Consider the following 25,561-nt stretch of genomic DNA (forward strand, 5'->3'; position numbering starts at 1 on the left):
TATTGACATTGTAAAGATTGTGAAGAGAGTAAAGAGGTGACCTTGATAATTTTCATATATTCACACACAGAAAGTTTCTACGATCTAAAACCAAGTCGTTTGTAATTTTTTTTACACATGTTTACTTTTAACCAACAAAGTCTTATTCTAGAATTCTAATGTCTTATTGGTAGAATAGAGTCTTTGTCATGTAACATTATAGGTAAGAGAGTTTAAATTGCAGAATAGTTATAGTAGGGATATCAGTTAGTATGTATAATTAGAGTTGCTTTTTTTATTTGACATATTAATGTCCTTAGTGACATACATGTCAAAGAGATTTGGAGTAACTTAGCAGTTATTCAGTGTTTCCTGGCCAAAAGACTAGATGTTTAGGGAAAGATACATTAATTTAGACTTCTTTGATTTTTTTTTTAATCTATAGCATTTGCTGTTTAAATATGAAATGCATAAAAATGATGACTCTTGATGTAGTTAATTCTTCAGAGTTTTGAAGGAGCCGGATTGGCTGCTATCAGGTATGAGGGCCTGGTGGGAACAGACTTCTAGTTCTGCCATAAAGGTTTGTGTTTCACAAATTCTAAATCAATTTAAATTTTAAAATTTAGAGGCTGGGCATATAGGTGTTCATGTACATTTTAAATTATTTAATTATTAAAAATGTGTTTCTCAGATTCGCCAATCTAGATTTTTTTCCCTTTATGTATTACTGAAGGAATGAGTAAACATGATGCTGCTAATCCACAATCCAGAATACTAGGTAAAAAGAATGTCTCTTAAACCTTTTTTCTGCTTCTACACTATTCACACTTTTACATACTCTCATTAATAACATCTTTTATCTGGTAAGACCCAGAGTTGGGAATGGGGGAGAGGTTTACTTCCTTACAACTCCTCCCCTCTCCATAGGGCCAAGTGTCACAATCTGGGAGGTGTAGTTGGAAATCAACAGTCTGAAATCCGTACTCTTCCCCATTTTTAAAAGGCATCTGTTTTTGTCACACTAGAAAGTTTCTTAGGAGTTTGAGGTTCAATATATAAATGAATAAAAGTTTTAGAAGTACAGACTTTCTGAAGAATATTGTAGGTTCTTAGTAATTAAGACAGAGACTGTTTTCCTAACACAAAAAAGTTATCCAGGGACTTCCCTGGTGGTCCAGTGGTTAAGACTCTTCGTTCCCAATGCAGGGGGCCCAGGGTTCGATTCCTGGTGAGAGAACTAAGATCGCACATACTACAACTAAGGCCACGTGCTACAACTACTGAGCCCGCACACTCTAGAGTCCACTCACTGCAACTAGAGCAGCCAGTGCACCACAACAAAGACCCAAATAAATAAATAAATAAATAAATTTAAAAATTATCACTTATTAAAAAAAAGTTATCTACATGAATTGATAAATTCTGGCAAAATAAGGAGTTGATCAAGAAGAAATGAAAGTTGTGAAAGGATTCTTTTTGTTTGTTTCTTTAATCCTACAGTATAGGTTGGAAGGAACTAAAATATAAGAAGTATTATTAAGGAGAACTAAAACAGTTACACTAGAATTTTGGATTTTTGAAAAGAGATATGGCAGATATTTTTCTTAAATAACAGCTTTATTGAGATACAATTCACATACCAATCGAGTATTTTTAAAAATCTACTTACATGTTTACAGTTTTATCCTTAGATTGTCTTAATTTATTTAAAATAGGGAGTCTTTCACAGAAGTGAACAATAAACTTTACTCTTCATTTTAAGAAATCAAATTATTTTCTTGTTGTATCCTAAATTCTATTTGTCCTCATCTTGGGATGTAGCATCTTGTTTATTAGTTTATATCAAAATATTTTGCTAGGGTAATTATTTCAGGTTTCTTTAAAATGTTTTAATTCTAATTCTTGAAATAAACAATGAATTAATCAAACCATAGGTTTTATAATTCAGCCAGAGAATCTTAAGAATAACTAGTTAGTAATTCTTTTGTTGTTTTCATAAAGTTGTTATTTTACTTTCAGGAATTATATATTAGTCCTCTTTAGAAATAATATCTCAGTATATGAATACTTGGTAGCAGTTTTTAACATGTATAGGTATATACACTAATAAAGCACATAGAAAAGTTTTTAAAGGCTGTAATTAAAGTTAATAATTTTACATGAAGTGATCCATATAATAAACTTTTCTGTTGGAAGAGACTTATTAAATAGTGCTTTGAATTTTATGCTTACAGCAAGTACCTAACAGGTATTTTCTATACTGAAAGAACTTAACTGTGTGCTATTTACAGTATAGGAGGGGACACTAGAGAACTAAATAATGTCCTATAATCAAAGAACAGCTATGCTTTAATTTATTGGTTTGGCCAAAAAGTTCATTCAGGTTTTTCCATAAGATGTTACAGAAAAACCCGAATGAACTTTTTGGCTATCCCAATACTTCAGACACCTTAATCACCTAAATTAAAATCATAGAAATTTGTAGACCATCCACAACAGCAAAACTATACAAAAATTGAGTTGAAGAAAATATAAGCTATCATTTTTGATTTCCTACTATATGATAGGAATTGTACTTTACAATTTACATGAAGTGATCCATATGATCCATATCATATCATATGGTGTGGATATAGATATCATATATATATGATCCGTCCATCATATCATATCATAACTCAATCCTTCCAGGCACAAGACACCTCTCTTCTTTCCCACTAAGGTCTAAGTTCTTTTCTCCTTGCCATTATACTTTAGGGAATTTAGCATAATGTTCTGTCACTTCAATTAGGGAAACACAAGATCCTGGACTAGGCAGTGTGTAGGACATTGAGTTGAAAAAGCCATACTCATTCTCCTCTGCAAGTTTCAGGATCTAAAAAATAGGAATATTATTTCTAGAAGAATATAAATTGTTTATAAAAGTTATTTACAGTAACAGAGTACTTAGCCCATTGAATTTATTGTAACTTGTTTACTAGTGTTAGAAGATACTTGCAGTTATGTAATTCTTATTTTCTTGAGTTGACTAAATTTAAGGAGCAAATTTGCCTTTGACTGCTCTCCTGGGCTAACTAGGTTAACATATTTCAGAATTTGGGCCATTTATGTAGTATATATTCCGAAGATTAAACCCAAAGCCCATTAACAGGAAAAGTAATTCACCTATGTAACCTACATATTGATGTTGTGAGCTGAAGTGTGAATTGATCTTGGTTATTCCATATGGTCATTCCTACTTTTCCTAGAAAACTGGACCACTTCCAGAAGGAAGTCAGATCCTAGCTACAAACACGTTGAAGTAACAACATGTTTAAAAACTTTTCTCCTCATTCTGACTTTTAAAATTACTTAGTAAATCTAAATACATACATTTATACATATAGAAATATGTGTGTATGTACGTATGTATAGATGTGTACTACTAACATCTGCGTTATTAGAATGGAGAGCATCAGCAAACTTGGGCCATAACGGTTAATTCAGAAACAGTTACCAATTCAGGAGACTATCCATATTATACATTTTCACTGACAGAAAGTACACATGGCCTATTAATGGTTTATTCCCTAAATGTTTACCTTTTATGGTCCTCTTGCTAATTTTTAGCAACTTTTATAAATATTGTGGTTTTTTCATTTTCTGGTAGAATAAGCAGATTTTTATATTACCTGAGTCTACAGAATAGCATTTTAAAACTGCACACAGATTCTCAGCCATTCATAGACAAATTACATACATCAAATAGACACAATTTCTTTTTTTGTTTATGTGTTTTGTAGAATTTCACATTAAGAAATTAATGCACAGAAGTAGGCTTACTTTTTTTATGCTACCAATAAGATTGATAATAAGCAAAAAGTATTGCCATAACTAATTGTTTTATAATAATTAGTTGTATAAATAATAGTAATAAAGTTGTATAAAAACACTCCAGCTGGGACTGGAGTGAGGGGAATTGATTAGGGTAGGATACAACAAAAGACTTCACCTGTTTCTATGACATTATTTCTCTTTTCCCATATGTGAAATATAATAAAATTAGCATGAGCTTTGGAATCATAAAGACCTAATTTGAATCTGATTGCTATCATATCATTTCTATCATATAGACAGAACCTTGTGGAATTTCAGTAAATTTCTCATATTACCCCTGTAAGTAGACAGTAACAACAACTTTTTCTTAAGATTATTATGAAGGTAAATATGTAAAATACTTAATACTGCCTGATAATCAGTGATCGTTCAGTAAACATTGACCTCCCTCCCACATGGATTTCTCCTTTCATTTGTTAGTAAGGTTTTAAAAAATAGATCTTATTTTTATAAAAACAAGTTTTTTAGCTTTATTTTGCTTCTTTCTTTCCATTCTCAGTCTGTTTTTTACCTCATTTTGAAGTTTTGCATATCAGACAACACATGGGCCATGGGATTTCCTTTCTGACTTACTCTTTAATGTTGACACTCTCACTAGGAGCCCTTGTAAATAAAAGAAGCATTGCTAGAGGATGATGAATCATAGGGAGAACAGACACTTCCCAAAGGGATGATTCTGCAAAGTTGACTGATTAAGTATTCTTCCTAGAATTCTCTTCCCACTTTTTAAAAAATGAAATGATAAAGTTGCGTGATCAATTATCAAAACTTCTAGTAGAGCAATTTATGACTTCTGTTTTTTGTCTAGACATTTTATCTACAATTGGATCTAATGTACACTGTAATCCAGATCCAGTTGTAAAACCATTCTGAATTATTATATCAGAAGATTTTAATGATACAAATACTATTTTCCCTTTTTTGTTCACCTCTGAAAAAGAAGAAATATGAAGGCATTGGACTAGAGTTGATAGGAATGACTTTATTATTTAATTTAAACTATTTTAAAAGGTATTATATGATAAAGCATTGAAGTGACCTTCAAATAGCATCCCTCAGAACTGTTTTTTTCTCTCCAGTTCTTAAGTTAATGTGGTGGTAATCTCTCTTTCTGTCTTAAACATTACCTTTCAAGTAGTATAATTGCTGTCTTTTTGTTTAAAAAACCCTGTTCTTCCTGGGGTCTTTGACAACAATAAATGTAGTCATCAGCTAGTATAGTTATTCCCTTTTGTGTTTAAATTATTTGAGAGTGAGGATTCTTTCTGGGATTTTTGGTCTCCACCCAGTATCAATGACTGATGCTACCCTGTAGTACTTAAATCACTGGATGATAGAAAGCATCTTTGTCTTCCAAGAGTAAAGGATTTAAAAAACAGATTGTGTAATATGTACCTAGTACCTATTTTACACTGTGATTAAATACTTAGGGTTGAATAGGATAAAATATATATTTAAAACATTGCTCTCAGTGTCAGGACACTTACAAATTTTGTAAGCATTTTATTTTTCAGGAAACATTCTTTAATAAATACTCTGTGAATGTTTATTAATGGCACTCAGACAAGATAAAAATAATTATTTTAGGAGAATTTAGATTAAAAGCGGGAGAGTAATTATTGTGTAGTATTAGAACTATGACTGGCAGTTTGATGGACTGAAGAAGAGAAGGATGGTCTCTAGTAAATCAGTAACAACCCCTTCAGCTTCAGCAATAGTGCTAATTATTTTTTTTAAATAGAGCCTCTAGGATCAAACGTTTTATGCACAGTAACATATCTAATTTAAAAGTGTAAATTAGGACTTCCCTGGTGGTCCATTTGTTAAGATGCCTCACTTCCAATGCAGGGGCAAGGGTTTGATCCCTGGTCAGGGAACTAAGATCCCATGCTGCACGGCATGGCCAAGAATCTTTTTAAAAAGTGTAAATTAGTAACTTTTTTGGAGGGGGGGGTGATGAGGAAGTGTTTGGAAGTTGGCCTGAGAAATGAAACTACTCTTTTGCTGGTAAAATGTATATATTTTTTAGTGCTTGAGTGTATTGGTCAGAACATATCGTCGTATACTCTTTAAGGGAATTTGGGTAAGGGCATAGTTTAAAAACACCTAGAGAGAACATTCTGGCTTATGGATTAGATTGCATTAGTAAACAGGAGAACAAATTGGTGAATATGAGTTAACAAAAATTTTGAATAAGAAATTTACCCACATGCATTTATTTGGATGTTAATAATTTAATTTTTTAAAGTTTGTTTTAAAACATTGCTTATAGTAGCATGTAAACCTATGTTGGGTGGGAAAAGTACAAATGGGAAATTAGAACTGTTTTAAACATGTAAATTAAATGATCGACCCTACAATTTTGGTTTTTTGGGTTTTTTTGTTTTGTTTTTATTTTTGTTTTTTGGTAAAGTAATCTGGATTGCTTATTTTATATGCTGGGATGCTAGTTGTTTTTTCTATTAATACACTTAACTTGCATTCTAGCTTCGCCATTCAGAGACAGGCATCGTGTGGTGGGTTGTGTGACAGTGTCTGTCAATAGTGAAGACAAATAGTGCCAGAGACATTTAACCCATCCAATCTCACCCAGGGTATAGGTCGGTCTCGTTTTCAGACTTCTTCTTAAGTCTTTTTTCTTTCTTTCTTTCTTCCTTCCTTCCTTTCTTTTTTTGTTTCTAAATAGTGGATTGATACTGATTGAAACTAAAACTTTTTTGTAAAGTTTTAAACTTTACCTTAGTATTATAAGAAGAAGAAGAAGAAAAGTAGAAAACGAAGGTTGGCATGTAAGGTGTTGACAAAGCAGGTTTGCAGCCACTTTGTGTGTTCTAGATTTTTCAGTCCCTTGGCAACATGAATGTTGGCCTTACAATTTTTTTCTCTCAATATCTTTCTTCTTTGATCTGAAAATATATTCTTGTATCTGGTGACTTTTATCAGACAAATGTTTAGATTTGAAGTCATTGTTACCAGTAAGAAAAATGGAAATACTTAAAAAGAATTACTGAGACTGAACAGTAAGGATTTTAGACCAGAAATTGTTTCCAAATGACCTGTGTTGATTTTTATTATTATTTTCTGAACAGTCAGTAGTTTACTCCCTCTCCGTTCCACTATTGGTTCACTTAGCACACTTGCAAATTTTTACGGCTTTTTTAAGGTAACTCAACTGATTTTGCACTGATGTTGAGAAGTTATAAAATGTAAGTGCATATTTAAATGCTAGGGACCACATTTTTATCTTGGAAGCTTAGTTAAATGTCATTTCTGTCATATTTTTTTAAATCAGTGAAAGGTATTTGTTTCTTTTGAGGACTTTAAAGCATGTTTCTAATTTCAAAGGTTTCTATTAAAAGTTGAGTTAGTTCCACATAAAGTATCATCTCTTTTTTATGGTATTTAAAGCACTAAAATGATAATGATAATTTAAATAATTTCTCGTTTACAAATCTAGAACTAATGGTTCTTAATTTTAAAATACAGTTTAAGAAAGCAGTATATAAACTACATGGGTTTCTCTATGTGGTACCACTTAAAACTCCATTTTCATCTTTCCAATCAAATTAATAATATAGTTGACCCTTGAACAACACGGGGTCGAGGGTGGTAGGGGTACTGTCCCTTAGCACAGTCAGAAATCCATGTATTACTTACTTTGCACTCAGCCCTCCTTATCCTTGGCTCTGCATCCACAGATTCAAGCAACCACAAGTTGCCTAGTGCTGTAGTATGTATTTATTTAAAAAAAAAATTGTGAATAAGTGGACCCACGCAGTTCAAACCTGTGTTGTTCAAGGGTAAACTGTACTTGCAAATTCTGTAATATCCAGGAAGATATTATCTGCTATTCTTTTTATCCCAAGTGCTTTGAATATTCATAGTGAACCTTAATGATTACATCAGTTCTTGAAAGAAGCCAAATATACCGTTTAAGTTCACCATCATTACTGGCATTTGGCCTAGTAATTGGCTACTGCCAATTAATAAATCTAACAAGTCTGAAATTTTTATGTTTAGATATAGAATACTATAGATGTGATGCTTTTCTTTACTTGTAAATTTAAAAATTATTCTTTTGAGATTATAAATTTCTGTCAGTAAGTTATAAAAATGGTCTATCAGTTTTCTCTTTGGTGTTGCTGTGCTCTCTGCGGTCACAGAAAAAGCTATGGAAAAATAAAATTCTTTTTGGGGACTTTTCTGGCAGTCCAGGGGTTAAGACTTCGCCTTCCAGTGCAGGTGCGGGTTCGATCCCTGGTCCGGGAGCTAAGATCCCACATGCCTCGTGACCAAAAAAACCCCCAAACATAAAACAGAAGCACTATTGTAACAAATTCAATGAAGACTTAAAATATGGTCCACATCAAAAAAAAAAAAGAAAGAAAGAAAACTCTTTAAAAAGTAAAAAAAAAAATAAAATTCTTTTAAGTTCAAAGATAAGTTTTTTCATAAAAGAAATAATAAAAATATATTCACACATTACTTAGGTGAGTAAATAATTTTAAGAGGAAGAAACTTTCAACTTTATGAAGGATTGGTAAGGGATTTAAAAAACAAATTATAAGGTTATAAAAAGAATACATTATGACTGTTCTGCTTGGTGAGAAAATAAAAGCAATTATTAAAACATTTTTATGCTGGAGTTTTTTATTTTAATAAGCAGCAATTAAACATAGTCTCTACATTCCTAACAGATAAAGATGGGCATTCAAACCCAAAAAGGGATGGGAGGGGTAGTTAGCATATTTTGTTTATAAAGGAATATATAGAAGAGGCAGGATTACATTAGCATTTTAATTCTATGGAATGTCAGTTAAGCTATTTCTTGAAATTTAATAATATATAGATTAAAACGTTTTTGTAAATATTTTAAGAACATTTCTAATATTCCCAGGAATTCATTGTGCTTTTCTGGGAATGCTTAGAAATGACAAATTACTGTTTAGAAATCTAAAATGTTCTTGCTATTATGTTATGCATTTACTTTTTAATAGATAATATTAAGAATTTGTTATTTTTAGTGAATTTATGGATTAATACACAAGTAGGTAATTTGGCTTATGTATGTTTCAAGAAAGAAAGTTATTAGCACATTCTTTGTAGAAATATTGAGTAGTTACCATTAAACTCTTAAGTTACTTCTGAACCTTCCCTGTATAAGTTAATGCTATTATAGCAAGGTATAAATCTTTTTTTTTTTTGACCTGATAATGTGTCCATTATGAACACATTGGTACATTTATTTACCAGTTTAACTTTAATGTAACTCATCATACATATCAAATATTGGCTTCTCATAAATCAATTTAATTAAAAAATTGAATTTTTACTACATGCAAGTCATAGTATGTTAGGTGTCAGGAGGGTCTAAGATGAGAAAGATGTTGTCCATACTCTCTAGGGGCCCATAGTTCTTATCCCTTATTACTTCACCACCTCACCTGGCATTATTAATGCACTTAGGTGATGTCTTGCTAACCAGAATGTAACATGCTTATGTGAAGGGTTTTATACACCATTTTCATCATCATCAGAGGGATAATGATACTATTGTAAAGAGTTTTATAGTTTAAAAAAATTTGTCTTATATTCATTGTATTCTTAAAATGAGTAGAACCTTTGTAATTTAGGATCAAACTGAGGTAACCTTTAAAAAGTAATTTTTTAAAATTAAATGATACTACTGTCTTTTGACAGAGTTTATGTTTTCAGCTTTATAGTTTTGTGCTAATGAACTTTTTTATTTAGTAAGTATATCCAGGAAACTGCAGGTAAAATATTCATAATGTGTGTTAGGTGTCAAAGGAAAATGTATAGAATATTTTAACTTATGTAGGGTATGAGATCACAGTTTGGCATACCTGTCCCAGAACAGATATTTACGTACAGTTAAATCAATTGGGTTTTATAACCATGATTTTTAAATAAGATTTGCAAGATAAAATCACACATACTTCAAAGAGCAATGCTAGGTTATAGCTTGCATATTAAATTCATAAATATATAACTTGCTTTTGAGTTCATGATTACATTTCACCTAACTTTCCGTCTGTCATGGACAGGGATCCCTGAGATGTTCATATTCTGCATTCTCATGTGCATGGTACTTAGATTCAAAAAGAGTGGGTGGGGGAAAGCTGCTTTATAGAAATACAAGTTCACAGAATTCATGCTGCATGCTTTGTGTGTTCCACTGCAAATACTGCATGCTGCATACTTGTATTTCTCTGAAAATGATGAACATTGACTCATACACACAAAAAGTTTAGTTTCTTTTTTGCCAATAGTTGGAACAGATGGAGGAATGTTAGACATAATACCTTCTCTATTTTTTCTAAAATGAATTCTGTAATATTTTTCAAAAAATAAGGAAAAACCTTGTTATTTAAACCCAAAGTGGCTACAAATCAGCTCCTAAACTGTCACTGACATTAGTATCTAGATTTTGTAGTTTTTACAAATCTTTTAAAATATTTATTTACTAAGAAAACATTGCATTAATGCATGATACGAAATTGATAAAAATTTTTCTTTAAATTGGAATGCAGTTTAAAGTGACTGAATTTTCCAATTTCAGCTACTGCATTTGACAAGGATACAAACTGGAAAATGGAACTGGTATCATCTAAATGCTCTAAGTGCTTTAACTCATGGTAGTTGAGAAAAATCTTTCCATGTGGCATTATGTAGATTTCATTATTGATGGCTAATATTAATAACTGTGCTCTTCAGCCTTGACAGCAATGAAAAATTGTGGGTGCATTTAGTTCTTTCAAATGGTTTAAGTGTTTTGGTGCATGTTTTCAATTTAAAAATAGATCTTTGGCACTTGGCTTTTGATTATCGAAACATTGGCATTCTGACATTTCACTCTTTATATAATTGATGTGGATGTTGCAATTCCAGTAACTGCACATCACAGTTTTAAGTTTATCATATTATACCACTTTAAAACAGTAGCATACATGGCTATAGATAAAAATTAATTTTAGATTTAAACATATTTTTAGTTGTCTGTCACGTTACCTATTTTCATTTTTGTATGTGTTTATGATTGTAAACCTTTCCTTATCTTATACAATATAAAATTGTATAGGACTGATAACTTCCAACTTTAACATTATTAGTGTGCCTCTTGATATTATGTTGTTAAGGGTTTAGTAGTAGCATTTTTCAATGAGTTGTTATGCCAGTTGCCACACATTTTGAAAAGATCTACTTTTGACTTTTTTTGTTAGGCATAATAGGTAAATGGTTTTATAAAAAACCTTTTTATAAGAACTAATTCTGGTTCTCTCCAGAGATTTTTTTCTGTTTAACTCTTTTTTGTTAGACTTCAGCCAATAAAATTTACTGTTAACTCATCTGAAGAAATTCCCTTAATAGTTAAAATCAAGGAGGCCTTTTAAAGAGAGAGGAAATGGACAGTGGTAACCAATTGCCAATAAGAAAAATCCATCCAATAATACGTCCTTCTTCTGTTTTTCATTCTGCGATAAAGGGTGGATTTATTTATTTTAGAGATCATGGTTTTGAACTGCCACTTCCAACTTCTGGAGACCCTCAGTGGTTAACTTGCTTATCTTCTACAGCCCAGCATGTTCCAAATCAAACCTTTTTCACTTTTATTCTTGTAGATTTTAAAACAATCATAGTGACGGTACCAGTTCCATTTTGCCTCCAATTCAGTCGATTATATATTTTTTCTATTTATTTCTCATTTTATAATTGATATCTGGAATAATCAGCAGCTCTTTTCTCATTTATTTTCTCATATTTTTATTCCAGGATTTGCCTCTGAAGCAGGGAGTGTCTGCATTAAAAATGACCTGTAGTTCTCTGCTTCATAGGTTAGAAACTTATTTTAATATTTTGTGGCTAAGCACAGTCCCACTTTTCAAATTCTATAATGAATTATTTAATTGGCATTGAATGTGGACCACAAGCATATATTTCATATTGGGGTTTTTTTTTTATTATTTTAAATGATTAAAATTCAGTGGAACTATCCAGCTGAGGCAATAAAAGCTTTGTTTTTGCTTTACAGCTTAAAACATTAAATTAGATTTTAAAAAATCTATCAATTATAACACAAGTAAAATAATGCTATTTGGGCATTTTTAAAAATTTCGTTTTTTAGGCCTTGTATTGCTTGAAGCATTTATATTCTAAAACTTAACCAAATTCCAACTATTCATTTTGGGGAAAAACAATCAGTTCACAAATCACATTTTCAATGGGACTGCTAGCCAGCATAGGTGAAAACATGTATAGTGTATTTACTCTTAAATTGTACACTGCAGATGCTTCTTCAGCTCCCTCCTCTTCCTCCATGGGCGGTGCTTGCAGCTCCTTTACCACCTCTTCCAGCCCTACCATTTATTCTACCTCAGTCACCGACAGCAAGGCTATGCAAGTGGAGAGCTGCTCCTCAGCCTTGGGGGTAAGTAACCGAGGGGTAAGTGAAAAGCAGTTAACCAGTAACACAGTTCAGCAGCATCCATCAACACCGAAGAGGCACACAGTCTTGTACATCTCACCACCACCTGAGGACTTGCTGGATAACAGTCGGATGTCCTGCCAGGATGAGGGGTGTGGATTGGAATCTGAGCAGAGCTGCAGTATGTGGATGGAGGATTCCCCCTCCAACTTCAGTAACATGAGCACCAGTTCCTACAATGATAACACTGAGGTACCTCGTAAATCACGAAAACGAAATCCAAAGCAGAGGCCGGGGGTCAAACGACGAGATTGTGAAGAGTCTAATATGGATATATTTGATGCCGACAGTGCCAAAGCACCTCACTATGTGCTTTCTCAGCTTACCACGGACAACAAAGGCAACTCAAAAGCAGGAAATGGGTTGGTATTCACATTTTTTTAAAGTTCTCTCACCATTATGCAAAACAAAAAAATAAATCATTCCTCATTTTTCTTAATTGCTCAGCTCAAGTTTGCATCTAAAGCAAAGATACTAGTTTTATCATTGAAATAACATGAAAATTTTAACTTAAAATTATCAGGTTTCACTAGAGAAGAAAATAAAATACCAGTAGATTTTACCAATAGTTATCTTAGTATGGGTAAGATTTAGTAGAAAATGAAAATAATCTGTTTAGAAATAATTTTTTAATTTCAAATGGACTTATACTTTAAAAGAATTTTAAAATATTTTTATTCATAGAAATAACTAGTGATGCAATGACTCCAGCTAAAACAAACATTTACAGAGGGCTAGTTTGTATTCCCTTTCATGTTGTCTCCCCAAATGATTCAGTCATTTTCCATTTTTGTGAAGATTTTAGTCTTTATTTCCCTTTTTTCTTTTATTTGATGAAAACAAGAAAAACTAAATTGATAGTTTGATTCTCAACTTAGATTCATGTATTTATTTTAAGCTTTTTCTTTAATATATTATGCCAATTCAGGATTTTTAAAAAAATAAATGTATCACTTTTTTTTTTTTTTTTCTGTGATTCTGGGTTATATATCTAAAGGGTGATAGAACCAGGATCATGGTGCCTGTTTGAGTTTTCATTCATCTCTGCCAGTTCACAACACTCACTAAATATGTTTCAATAGCTATATTATAGAATATTCACTTCTGAAGTAGAGAATACTATGACTTATTTTTAACTTTCTGATTCCTTTAATACTTTTATTGTAACATTTAATTTCTAGACTTTTGATTAGATTTTCCTACAGTATATTCAGCATAGTTTGATAGAATTTAACTCACTGGATCTTGAGAGATTACTTTTTTGGGTGGCAGGGTATGTATGGTCCTTTAGTTGACCCAGGATCTCCTACAGTTTCAGGCTGTCACAGAATATGATGGAGATGCTTTTGATTGTTTCACTATTTGATTACATCATTGGTATATTTTAAGTTAAAAATCTGGTTGAGAGTTATAGAGAATATTCTTAATGTGTATTAAACTTGTCCTTAAATATTTTCTCAGTATATTTTTAAAGTAATACCTACCATTTAAGTAATGATTATTCTATACTACTTTCTTCTCTACTCTCATTTAAAACTCCTTTGGGGTGATAATAGTAAATAAAAACGCACATTTACATATTTTTCATTTTTAGAAAGTCCAGATTAGGAAATTATCTAAAAGAAAACAACATATACCCTTTCCTAAAGTGTTGCCATTAGCAGAGTCAACAATTCTAGGACATATCTGTAGAACTGTTATCTATAGAAAATGCTCTGAAACGCAGTAGCAGAGATTTAAAAGGCTCATATGTGTCTATCATTAAATACAGGTATGTGTTTATTCGGGCTTCTGTGGAGAAAGTGTTTTTTTTTTTTTTAAGTTCCGTAAGAGAGATTTTCATTTTTATACTGAAATAAATGTTAAAATTCAGAATGAAGAACAAATAAAATTTTGACTTACAGTTAGTCAACACACATGATTTGCAGTTGCTGTTAAAGAGATATCTTGACCTACATCTTTTCTGCTTCTGCTTTTGTATGATAGATATATCTTAGAAATGATTTGAGGTTACCCAGGGAAAGTATAATAACATTTGTCAAGACAAAATCTCTCATGAAATAATTCATGGAACAGAAACTCATCAAGCAGCAGAAGAAATGTCCAGCTTCTTAGGTAATGGAAAAATATTTGACACTAGCATATGAAAATGATAGAAGAAGTTTAAACTTTGAATTTATAAGAACTATATTAAGGAAAGGATAAAACCATATATAAATATAGAAAAATAGGCCTTTGAAAACAGTTTTTAAGGGGATCTCAAACTAAAGTTCTGTGTTCTTCAATAAGGAAGATGTTAGAAACATGAAAGAAATTTTGCCATAAAATTTCTATTTATATAATGCTAAATTATAGAAAATGTACCCTCAAACATGTTGAGTACAGCAGTTTTTATTGATCTTCAAGATGGAAATAGCATTTTTGTATGAATAAAATGTTATATGAAAGAGTTTATTAAGAAAACAAAATCATTTTTAAAAAACTACTCAGTATTTAAACATTCCTAGCCATATTTTTCTTAAATTCTTCACCTAAATGTCCTGAGAATCAGTAGCCAATGTCTCTTTAGATATTCCTAGAAATTAAGATATGATGTCACCTGCATGTGAAACCTGTTTTAGGCATTTTATAGTGAAAATTATTTTTGTGACAGGCAACCAGAAGGATGTACAGCACAAAGGAATTAGTGTCATTTTAAGTTCTGAATAGAATATTCCAAGACAGTGGATTTTCTTTTTAGATAATCACTTAGAAGTAAAATCCCATACAATTAGCTACTATTTTCTTGTTTTTTCCTTAAGCCATAATGCATTAAAAATTAGTAATTTGAATGACTGCTTTTCTAAGAATTAGTTGATGTTTTTATTGTTTTACACAGCTAGGGATCTAAATATGTATGTATTCAATTTTTACATTTAAGCCTAGAGAATAAAGTTAGTTTTAAGGGCTTTTAAAGGTATCATTTCAGAAATTGTTTGATTACATGTGCTATTCTTCTTTAAGCCATAATGTGTATACTTTATCAACTTAAAATTTTCATCCCAAGTGAAATATTTTGTTTTATTGAAATAGTAAAACTCAATATCATCTATTTACCCTCATAAATATTAGCTTGGCCAGCATAAATGAATACAAAAGCCACATCTTGCCAAATTAATATGCTAAATTTTCCTTATATTTCAGACTAAAGTGTTCCCTTTCCTATTATAAAATTAATAGATATTAATTACAAACGTTTGAAAAATGCAGAAAAATAGAAGAAAATAAATAACCTATAATCTAATAAATCAGTACAACTATTAGATTTTGCTGTTTTTTCTTTTAGTCCCTTTCAGTGCATATTTAGAGAATGTTTTTACATAGCTTAAGTAGATGAATATTTTTGCTTTGATTTTTTTTAATGAGTATAAAACAGTATCATTATAGTATGCAAAGTACTGCACATTGTATTCAGTGCAAATATTTGAATTTCTACCCAGAATGATGAAAAAATAGGATTTATTGCCCTTTGTTCTGACTTTGACTTGATACTTTTGTTCATAGAATTTATTCTTCCAGGGCCTTTTAAATTACTTACACAGGTAATCTTTGACTTAATTATGTCAAACTTCATCAACAAGTTTGCCTTCATCAACAAATACTTTTTCAGCATCTTTTGTTTCAGGGATTGTGCAAGGTTTAGGGAATATGAAGATGATTGAGCAAAGTACTTCCCTTCAGAACCCTTCCTCTCACCCAGTCAGTCTAACTGCATACCTTACTGCATCCTAGCCATGGATTCACCCCAATCCAAAATTCCATTGAGAACATAGCCTTTTCCCTCTTTATTATTGATGACTGAGTTAACAACTTGGTTAGAAATGAAGAGGTAAACATTAGAGCTAGATTTAAGGCTGCTTAGCCACCATTGCTCCTCTATGTTTGAAGTCATAATATTTCTCCTAGGACCTGTTTGCTTTTGGACAGGATTTTGTCCACAGTCATCTCTTGGCTCCTTTATTTTCAATTTGAGTGTAAACTTAGGACTGGGAAAGTGATACAGAAAGCATTATAGGCCCTGACTCTATTTTTAAATATACATAGGTAATTTTTAAACTAATAGTATTGTTTTCTATTTATTTTTATCACATATATACAGTACTTCAGATTAAATGTGTTGACCTGAAGTCCTAACCACCATTTGAAATATTTTTCTTTGAACATACATTCTGCATAGCAAATGCATAATATACAAATAAACATTAGAAACCCAATTAAAAAAATAAGTTAGATTGCCTATCTGTAAAGCACAGATTATAAATTTTTTATATGCTGAGGGCTTTAATTATTTAATTAATCACAAATTAAAGTACTCTGAAAAATTTAACTTCTGAGAAAGATTGTTTAGAGTAAAGCTAATTTCCAAATTAAAATTGAATCACTGATTTTTTTTTTTTAGTATAATTTTCTCAGTTTGATGTACTAAGGAAAATATCCAAAAGAATATGTACATGTTCCTTCAGTTTCTTTAAGGCCTTTTGTGTTTTTTTGTTTGTTTGTGTCTTTGTGCTACCCCCACTTTTCTTTTGCTTTGTAAGTCCTATTAGAAAATAATAGTAATCTTGTAGCTTTAGGTAACACTCACACATATATGTAATTTTTAAACTTTATTTTGAATGAAGTGCAATGTGAAAGGTTGTAGTGACATTAGCTATTGTCTTTCCTGTTATTCTTGGTTTATTGCATTCAGTCTTCCTTCCTCCTGCCACACATACGCATTCTTTGTCATCCCTGTCCAACTTTACCACCACATTTTATTTTCAATTTTTTTTAATTGAAGTATAGTTGATTTACAGTGTTGTGCCAATCTCTGCTATACAGCAGAGTGACTTAGTTATATACATATATACATTCTCTTTAATTACAAAAGTTTTAAAGATACTTTACTTATGGAATGTAGTGTCCCTTAGGCTGTCTTTTATTTTGTCAGTAAGATAATCAGTTGTTTTTAATGTTATTGCCTATTCTCTTTCTTCCTTTATCTTAGATGACTTTTGTAGAAAACTCTTTTTGATACTTTTTCCACTTTGTGCTTTGACTTCTCAGAACATTGGAAAACCAAAAAGGAACTGGAGTAAAGAAGAGCCCTATGTTGTGCGGACAGTATCCTGTTAAAAGTGAGGGAAAGGAGCTGAAGATAGTTGTACAACCTGAGACCCAGCACAGAGCTCGGTACCTAACTGAGGGTAGTCGTGGCTCAGTAAAGGACAGAACACAGCAAGGCTTTCCTACAGTAAAGGTACTTATTTTAGTTAGCAATATATGAAGAATTTTATCTACTTTTACTTATTATTTTGTTTTTAACCAAAAAAGAGCCGCCTAAAATAAAACTAATAGTTGTATATATTAGAAATTAAAAGCCTGACTGAATTATAGGCCAAATATTATTACTCTGATGTCCTTTGAATTTTAGTTTAAATGAAAGGAGAGATGAAAGTGTGTTCTAACAAGTAAAATATATGGCAATCATGAATTATCTTCCCTTTATATTTGACATTGGTAGCAACTGTTTTAGATTCTTCTCACACCTTATATTTAAGAAGAAATTTTAAAGTGAGTCCGAAGAAATATTGTAGAAATTATCTTGGACTTGGAAAATAAGGTTTTTGAGATGGCTAAAGCAATCAGGACTACTCAACTCAGAAAATAATTGATTGATAGGTAACTTAAGTCTTCAGTTTAAAAAACAGGATATCGGGCTTCCCTGGTGGCGCAGTGGTTGAGAGTCCGCCTGCTGATGCAGGGGACACGGGTTCGTGCCGTGGTCCGGGAAGATCCCACATGCTGCGGAGCGGCTGGGCCCCTGAGCTATGGGCGCTGAGCCTGCGCATCCGGAACCTGTGCTCCGCAACGGGAGAGGCCACAACAGTGAGAGGCCTGCGTACCACCAAAAAAAATTAATTAATTAATTAAAAAAATTTAAAACAGGATATCAGTTGAGTCTTTATCTTTTCAGAACTTAGACTAACAGAAGAAAGAGGGGACACTTAAATTTTAGCACCTGGGATACCTTATTGAAAAGACTATTTCTCTTTGAAGACAAACCAAAAGAAGTGGAGTAGGGGATGTTTATTTAACAAGTGTTCCTACCCCTTGCAAAATACTAAACAGGAATTTTGGCTAGTCACATGGTAGATTCTTGTAAATACAGTTTGTGTAAATGTGTTAGTTGAACAATATTTAATTGAACTGCCTTTCGTTTTATACTTGAAAGAAATAATGGTAGAAACTTGGGATCAAGAAGCTTACTCATGACCATTATACGGTTTGTTAATAATCACATGTACAGTATCATTCCTACCCCTCTACTACTCACCACGCCAATCCTTTTTCAGTCCCCCCATCTTAGGACAAGTAACAGGCAAGTGAGAAATTTAAGTTATGCTTTGTATAAATATTTGTCTAACCAGACATTTTGATAGTTTGGTAAATATTTTTAACCTAATTGCTCTGACTTTAAGTTATGCTTTGTCTAAATACTTGTCTGCAGAAGTAGTTAGATTAATTGCCTGTGATAAGGAGTGAATTGGCTGATCTTAAAAGTTTACTTATTCACTCATTCAGCAAATACCGTACCCTTCTATGTGCCAGACACTGATCTAAGGTACTGCTAACAATTTGGGTAGACTGCTTACTTGCTGCTTATTTGACTCATTATGATGATACCCATAGATACAGAGATACAGTTATTCTTGGATAGAGAAGATATATGAGTTTTTTTATAAGCACTTTGATGTGGATTGTACAAGTTATTTTGTGATTTTCTGCATTCTGTATTAGCAGCTTCAATGTTTACAAACCTTATCAAGAACCAGCATTGGAAACATTTGTTCCCAAGTGTTCTTTTAAATATTTATTTATTCTTCAGCATACAAATTATAATTTAATTTATGAAGGCTTTCTAGAGATCTGTAATGACCCATAGGTCCTGGTTTGAACCAGCAGTTTTTCAGACCATAATGTTTTGGCCTAGGATTTTGTGATGTTGTATATATGTATCTAGTCTATGAAAATGAGCTCCATACCCCTAGTATTTATATAGCTGCACTTCAAACACTTTCCTACTCAAACAGCTTTAACAGAGTAAAAATTTAGTAGATGTACTCTCATTTGATGATGATGATAATGATGCCACTAGCACAGTTTAGTGAATTTTCCATTAGTGGTGGTGGTAAATCCTGAGTAACCCACATGCTTTGGCAGTCCGTAAATTTATAAATACCTTAAAGGATTGTGTATGCATTCTCATCTGGTTGTACAAATTAATTACAAATGATAATTTATCATTAAACATCTAAAATTAAAATGTGATTATTGCAGAACTAAAACTTAGAGTTTTCTGCAAAAATTTAGCCAATTTTCCTTTATGAAAATATTTTACCTCTGTTTTTCTGGAAGACTTGTTATTTCTTTATTGTAATCCAGTTATAAATATAATAATATAGAACTTGGTCTTAAATGTTTGATTTTACAGTTAGATTATTTGAAATGCTGATTAGTGTATATGCTCTCTGTTATCTCACTCCAGCTGGAAGGCCATAATGAGCCAGTAGTGTTGCAGGTGTTTGTGGGCAATGACTCTGGTCGAGTGAAACCACATGGATTTTATCAGGCCTGCAGGGTAACTGGGCGAAATACAACTCCCTGCAAAGAAGTGGACATTGAAGGCACTACTGTTATAGAAGTCGGCCTTGATCCGAGCAACAATATGACACTGGCGTGAGTACTTAGTAAAAAAATTTTTTGTTAATTCGTTACACTTTTGCAGTAGGCAGGAAAATTTTTTAGTTTCTAATGTATAAAAGATATTGAGTATTGTACTGAAATGTTTTAAGCATAACAAATAAAAAGAATAGTTTATTGCAGAATAGTAATGGGTGAAAACGAACTCTTTTGCCCTTTGCTAGAGAATTCCCATAGTGAAAGACAAGGATATAAAAGCCAGGTGGAATGCTGGCTTTTTGGAAAATAATACAGACTTATATGTTGGAATTAATAATATTAACATTAAAAAATAAAATTACAAACAATTTGATTTGCTTTCCTAAATTCTCTTTTGTTAGTGTTTGCAGTAGAAACTGACAGAGATCATTCATGGTGCCTTGACCCATCTTGGTATGAAAAAGCATATTGCTGGTCTAAATTTACCTTCTGTTTCTATTTTCCTATGTTAAAAAATTATGTCCTGGGACTACCTATTTTTCATCTTATGCATTTTCATTTCCTGAAATATATTAGAAATGATTGAAATTAATTTTTTTCCTTAATCCTTTTATTAAGGACCTTTAATCCTAACAGTAACCATAACAGCAGCAAATATTGATCTGGGATAGACCTGTTCTGTAATTATCCGTATTGGATAGCTAAAGACTTTTCTCTACTTGGTTTTCACGTTTTGTTCTTTTTTTTTTGAAAACCATTTTGAATAAGTTAGTGAGAGGATAGTGTGAAAAGGGAAATTTTGAAACATATTTAGTGAAGGTTTATTTTTTAACTTTTGAAATTGTAAAAATAAATGTATATGGTGGAAGATAGGGAGTTACTGATTATAAAAATAGTACTTATTCCTTATAAGTTGAAAATACAGATTAATAAAAATCTCAATAAAATTTAGTAGTAATATAAAGCTAAAAACATACCCCTCAAACGCCAACTTCCAACTTAATAGAACTAATTACTGTTTTGACATTTATTTTTCCATCCTTTTTTCTGATAAAATTGCGATGATACTCTACTCACTGCTTTATAACCTGCTCTTCACTTATCATGAGCATTTTCCCATAACATTAAATATTATTTATAGCATATGTTTTAATGGCTGTGCAGTGTTACATTTTGGGGGGGAGACAGTTACTAATTTTTTTCAAATAAAATCCGTTTCTCTATTTTAATATCTGAATTAGGTGCAAAAAGAAAGAGGATAAATTTAATTTTTTAAAGCAAAAGTAACTCTTGTAAACCATTACTTATGTTCAGATTTTGAAATAGTGATTTTACTTCTGTACTATTTTTTCCATTATTATTATAAATGAAAAGTTGACAAGATGACAAGTTATGAATATTCAGAACTTACCCTTCTCTGTTTTTTGAATTTGGAACCGTATAATTATATTACATACTCAAAAATTAACAAGGAAGCAAATTATTTTTAAAAAGAAAACTTGTTTGATTAAGAATATTGTACTATTTATACAACAGAAAATATCAGTTAATATATTTTTTCTGTATTAGGGTGGACTGCGTAGGGATATTGAAATTGAGGAATGCTGATGTTGAAGCCAGAATAGGAATTGCTGGTTCCAAGAAAAAAAGCACTCGTGCCAGATTGGTTTTTCGAGTTAATATCACAAGGAAAGATGGCTCCACTTTGACACTGCAAACACCCTCTTCTCCGATTTTATGTAGTAAGTAAGAAAATATGGAGATATTAAATATATGGAGGTTTTTTTTCATTTTCTATCAATCTTTTGATATCTCTAAATATCAGTTGTTTTTCATATTCCAGCTTGTGATCATGAAAAATTTGAAACATTTTCAAAGCTATAGTTAAATTTTCTAGGCTAAATTAAAGGTGGGTAATTTCTAATAAAATTCAAAAGGAATGTAGCATTTTGTAGTTTCCTTTTATCATCCTATACTGATTTAAAAAGTAGTTTGAACAGTTTGCCTGAAGTAAATTGCAAAGGCACAGGATTTTCACAGCATCTTCGTAGTGTGATAAATCGCTGTGATTCTAAGTGTTTGTATTAGAATTTAAGAAAAAATAAGGTAAGCAGAACTTTGTAAATATATAGCAGTTGGAGTTCTGATTACAAATTAAAGTATTATAGTATAGTGGGAAATGAAATTCTTACTTTGCTAACCTTGGCATAGAAAGTAAATGACGTGTGTGCGTAATTTTTTTTTTGGCTGTGTTGGGTCTTCATTGCTTTGCATGGGCTCTTCTCTGGTTGCGCAGAGTGAGGGCCACTCTTCGTTGCGGTGTGCGGGCTTCTCATTGTGGTGGCTTCTCTTGTTATGGAGCACGGGCTCTAGGTGCACGGGCTTCAGTAGTTGTGGCATGTGGCCTCAGTAGTTGTGGCTCGCGGGCTCTAGAGTGCAGGCTCAGTAGTTGTGGCACATGGGCTCAGTAGTTGTGGCTCACGGGCTCTAGAGCACAGGCTCAGTAGCTGTGGCGCACAGGCTTAGTTGCTCCGTGGCATGTGGGATCTTTCCGGACCAGGGATCGAATCCGTGTCCCCTGCATTGGCAGGGGGATTCTCAACCACTGCACCACCGGGGAAGTCCGTGTGTGTGTATTTAAATTCAGTCATGTTGTATGTGCTTCAAGATATAGTCTGGTTTCCCTGTAATGAGTATTATTACAAGTAATAAATAGGAAAACTTTTTCCTTTGTACATCCCTTAAGAAGATTTTCATTAACTATTATTTTCTTTGGCCTTGCTTCTGAATTCAAAAGAGCAGAAGAGACTGAGTTCCATTCACTTGAATTTCCTATTGGGTCGTTATGGGTATTATGACCTTGGTACCCCCAGGATACTTACAAAGCCTTTGTTATTTAATTGTAGCTTAGTTTTGTCAAATTATTCACCCTTGGTAAATCTTATTTTTCCCTTCCTTTCTAATTCATCTCAGAAGTGACTGTACCCCACGTTAGCTTGGCAAACACCCTCATTTTTTTTTTTTTTCTGTACGCGGGCCTCTCACTGCTGTGGCCTCTCCCATTGCGGAGCACAGGCTCTGGACACGCAGGATCAGCGGCCATGGCTCACAGGCCCAGCCGCTCTGCGGCATGTGGGATCTTCCCGGACCGGGGCACGAACCTGTCCCCTGCATCGGCAGGCGGACTCTCAACCACTGCGCCACCAGGGAAGCCCCACCCTCATTTTAAAAAGAAAGTAGTAAATATCTTCCTGATCTCAAGAGAGCTCATTTGGGGCTTCCCTGGTAGCACAGTGGTTAAGAATCCAATCCCTGGTCTGGGAAGATTGCACATGCCACGGAGCAACTAAGCCTGTGCACCACAACTGCTGAGCCTGTGCTCTAGAGCCCGTGAGCCACAACTACTGAGCCCACGTGCCACAACTGCTGAGCCCATGCGCCTAGAGCCCGTGCTGCGCAACAAGAGAAGCCACTGCAATGAGAAGCCCACACACCGCAACGCAACAAAGAGTAGCTCCTGCTCACCGCAACTAGAGAAAGCCTGTGTGCGGCAACAAAGACCCAATGCAGCCAAAAAATTTTTATAAAATAAAATAAAAATAAAGAGAGCTCATTTAGATTTCTCTATTTTTCATTATTATGAAAAATTTGTTTTGATACTAGTATTTCCTTGGGCTATTTCTGGATAACGTTCAGTTATAAATATACTGCTTTTAAAGTTTCTAGGTTCCATGTCCATTCTGTTGTGTTCAGATAGGGACAGAGTAAATAATCTGTAGATGGTTTATTGAGTTATAAAGCTTTTCTAATTTAGGTGCTAATTTACTGTAAATCACAATATGTCTCAACTTGAATATTATTAGAATGGAGTTTCAATTTTAGTGGGGCATGTGCAGTTCTTCTTTTACGTGATCTAATACTTTGAGCATGACCATAGCCACTCTATGTTCCATTATGGGTTTATGGTTTGTGTTTATTTCCGTGAATATAACCTTTTTGGCAGGTTAGAGCAGTTGGAGTAGAATGAGAGGTGAAAAGGAAATAGGTTAGTAAGAAGGGTTAGAATTGGAATGGGAGGTAGAAGGAAACAGGAAGATGAGAGGGAGGTAGAAAAGGAAGAGGGGCCAAAAGGTTCTAGAGCTGGAAGGGAGGAGAGGAAACAGATACTTGATCTTCCATCTAGAAACACTCAGTGGAAAGAAGGCCTAATGCCAGAATTCATGTTGTGCCTTGTGACCTTAGAAAAACAGTCCTGCTTCTACTTGTTGGTTTAACAGTGGCCATTGGATCCATTGTCTTTTTGTTTGTTTGTTGTTAAGGGGATAGAAAAATCATCCCCTTTTACATTCTTCACACCTTTAGATGTCTCCAGACAATACATATATACTAGATCAAATTAAGAATATCAATTTTCATACCTTTTTAGTATCCATCCTTCTATAATAATTTTTTTAATATGGCAAAATTAATCATCGCTTTCTTCAGTATAATGTATTTTAGATTTTGTCTTACTAATGCTTATTGTATTAAATCTTACTGAATTTAACGAGTTCCTACTTTACTTATTTCTAGCTCTTCCACAACTTTAGAAAAGGAATAATATCATTGAGTAAACTTCTCTTCTCTTCACAGACATTAAAAAGCCTTACTAATTCTTTTGACAGGTTGAAATATTTGCTTTGTTATTTTTCAGTATTCAGATATTCAGTATTCAGATGTTCATTAATTTTTTTCAGCTTTTTATTTTTGGCTGTGTTGGGTCTTTGTTGCTGTGCGAGGGCTTTCTCTAGTTGTGGCGAGCAGGGGCTGCTCTACGCATGCGGGCTTCAGTAGGTGTAGCATGAGGGCTCAGTAGTTGTGGCTTGCAGGCTCTAGAGCGCAGGCTCTGTAGTTGTGACGAATGGGCTTAATTGATCCATGGCATGTGGGATCTTCCCGGACCAGGGCTCAAACCCATGTCCCCTGTGTTGGCAGGTGGATTCTTGACTACTGTGCCACCAGGGAAGTCCCTCAGCTTTATTTTTGTGGCCGCTATTAGAACAGCATCTAAAAGCACATTGTTTTTTATAATACCAGAAAGGTGCCTGCTTTTTTTGTTACAGTTTTTTAAAGCAATGTGATCACTTTCAAGAGTCAGCTTACTAATTACTTAAAGATAAAAATAAAACAGTTAATGCGTAAATAATCCTGACTTCAGTTCTGTTTAGTATGGAGTATGTCCTATTAGGTAACCATTAAACTTTTTAATAGGAAAGACCTTTTAAGGTCAAAAGTTAGAAGTTAAATTGTCTTGAACAGACTAGTTCTTTGTGTAATGTAAATACAAATATATAAAAGATAAATACACATTGTACCTTCAGAGGGGCCTCATTTGGCCATCTTAAGCCTTTAATACATAAAAGGAAAAAATGAGGTAGGAAAAAAGTTTTGATAATCATGAATGAAGTGGAATTTCCATATAGTATTTTGAAAGTGGGGGGGGAAGGTTATAGACTTTCC

The 25,561-nt window shown here is 32.9% G+C and overlaps 1 protein-coding gene across 1 annotated transcript in view; it reads left to right on the forward strand.

Annotated features, from left to right (window-relative positions):
* NFAT5 (nuclear factor of activated T cells 5) overlaps window positions 1-25,561 on the forward strand; it is a 132,150-nt gene that overhangs the window by 74,914 nt on the left and 31,675 nt on the right. The window contains exons 3-6 of the mRNA XM_060132461.1: window positions 12,165-12,723; window positions 17,447-17,639; window positions 19,929-20,119; window positions 21,632-21,804. Of these exons, the coding sequence (XP_059988444.1) occupies window positions 12,165-12,723; window positions 17,447-17,639; window positions 19,929-20,119; window positions 21,632-21,804 (1,116 nt within the window). The remainder of the gene's footprint in view (window positions 1-12,164; window positions 12,724-17,446; window positions 17,640-19,928; window positions 20,120-21,631; window positions 21,805-25,561) is intronic.

This window comes from Lagenorhynchus albirostris, chromosome 19, assembly GCF_949774975.1.
Source record: "Lagenorhynchus albirostris chromosome 19, mLagAlb1.1, whole genome shotgun sequence".
Lineage (NCBI taxonomy): Eukaryota > Metazoa > Chordata > Mammalia > Artiodactyla > Delphinidae > Lagenorhynchus > Lagenorhynchus albirostris.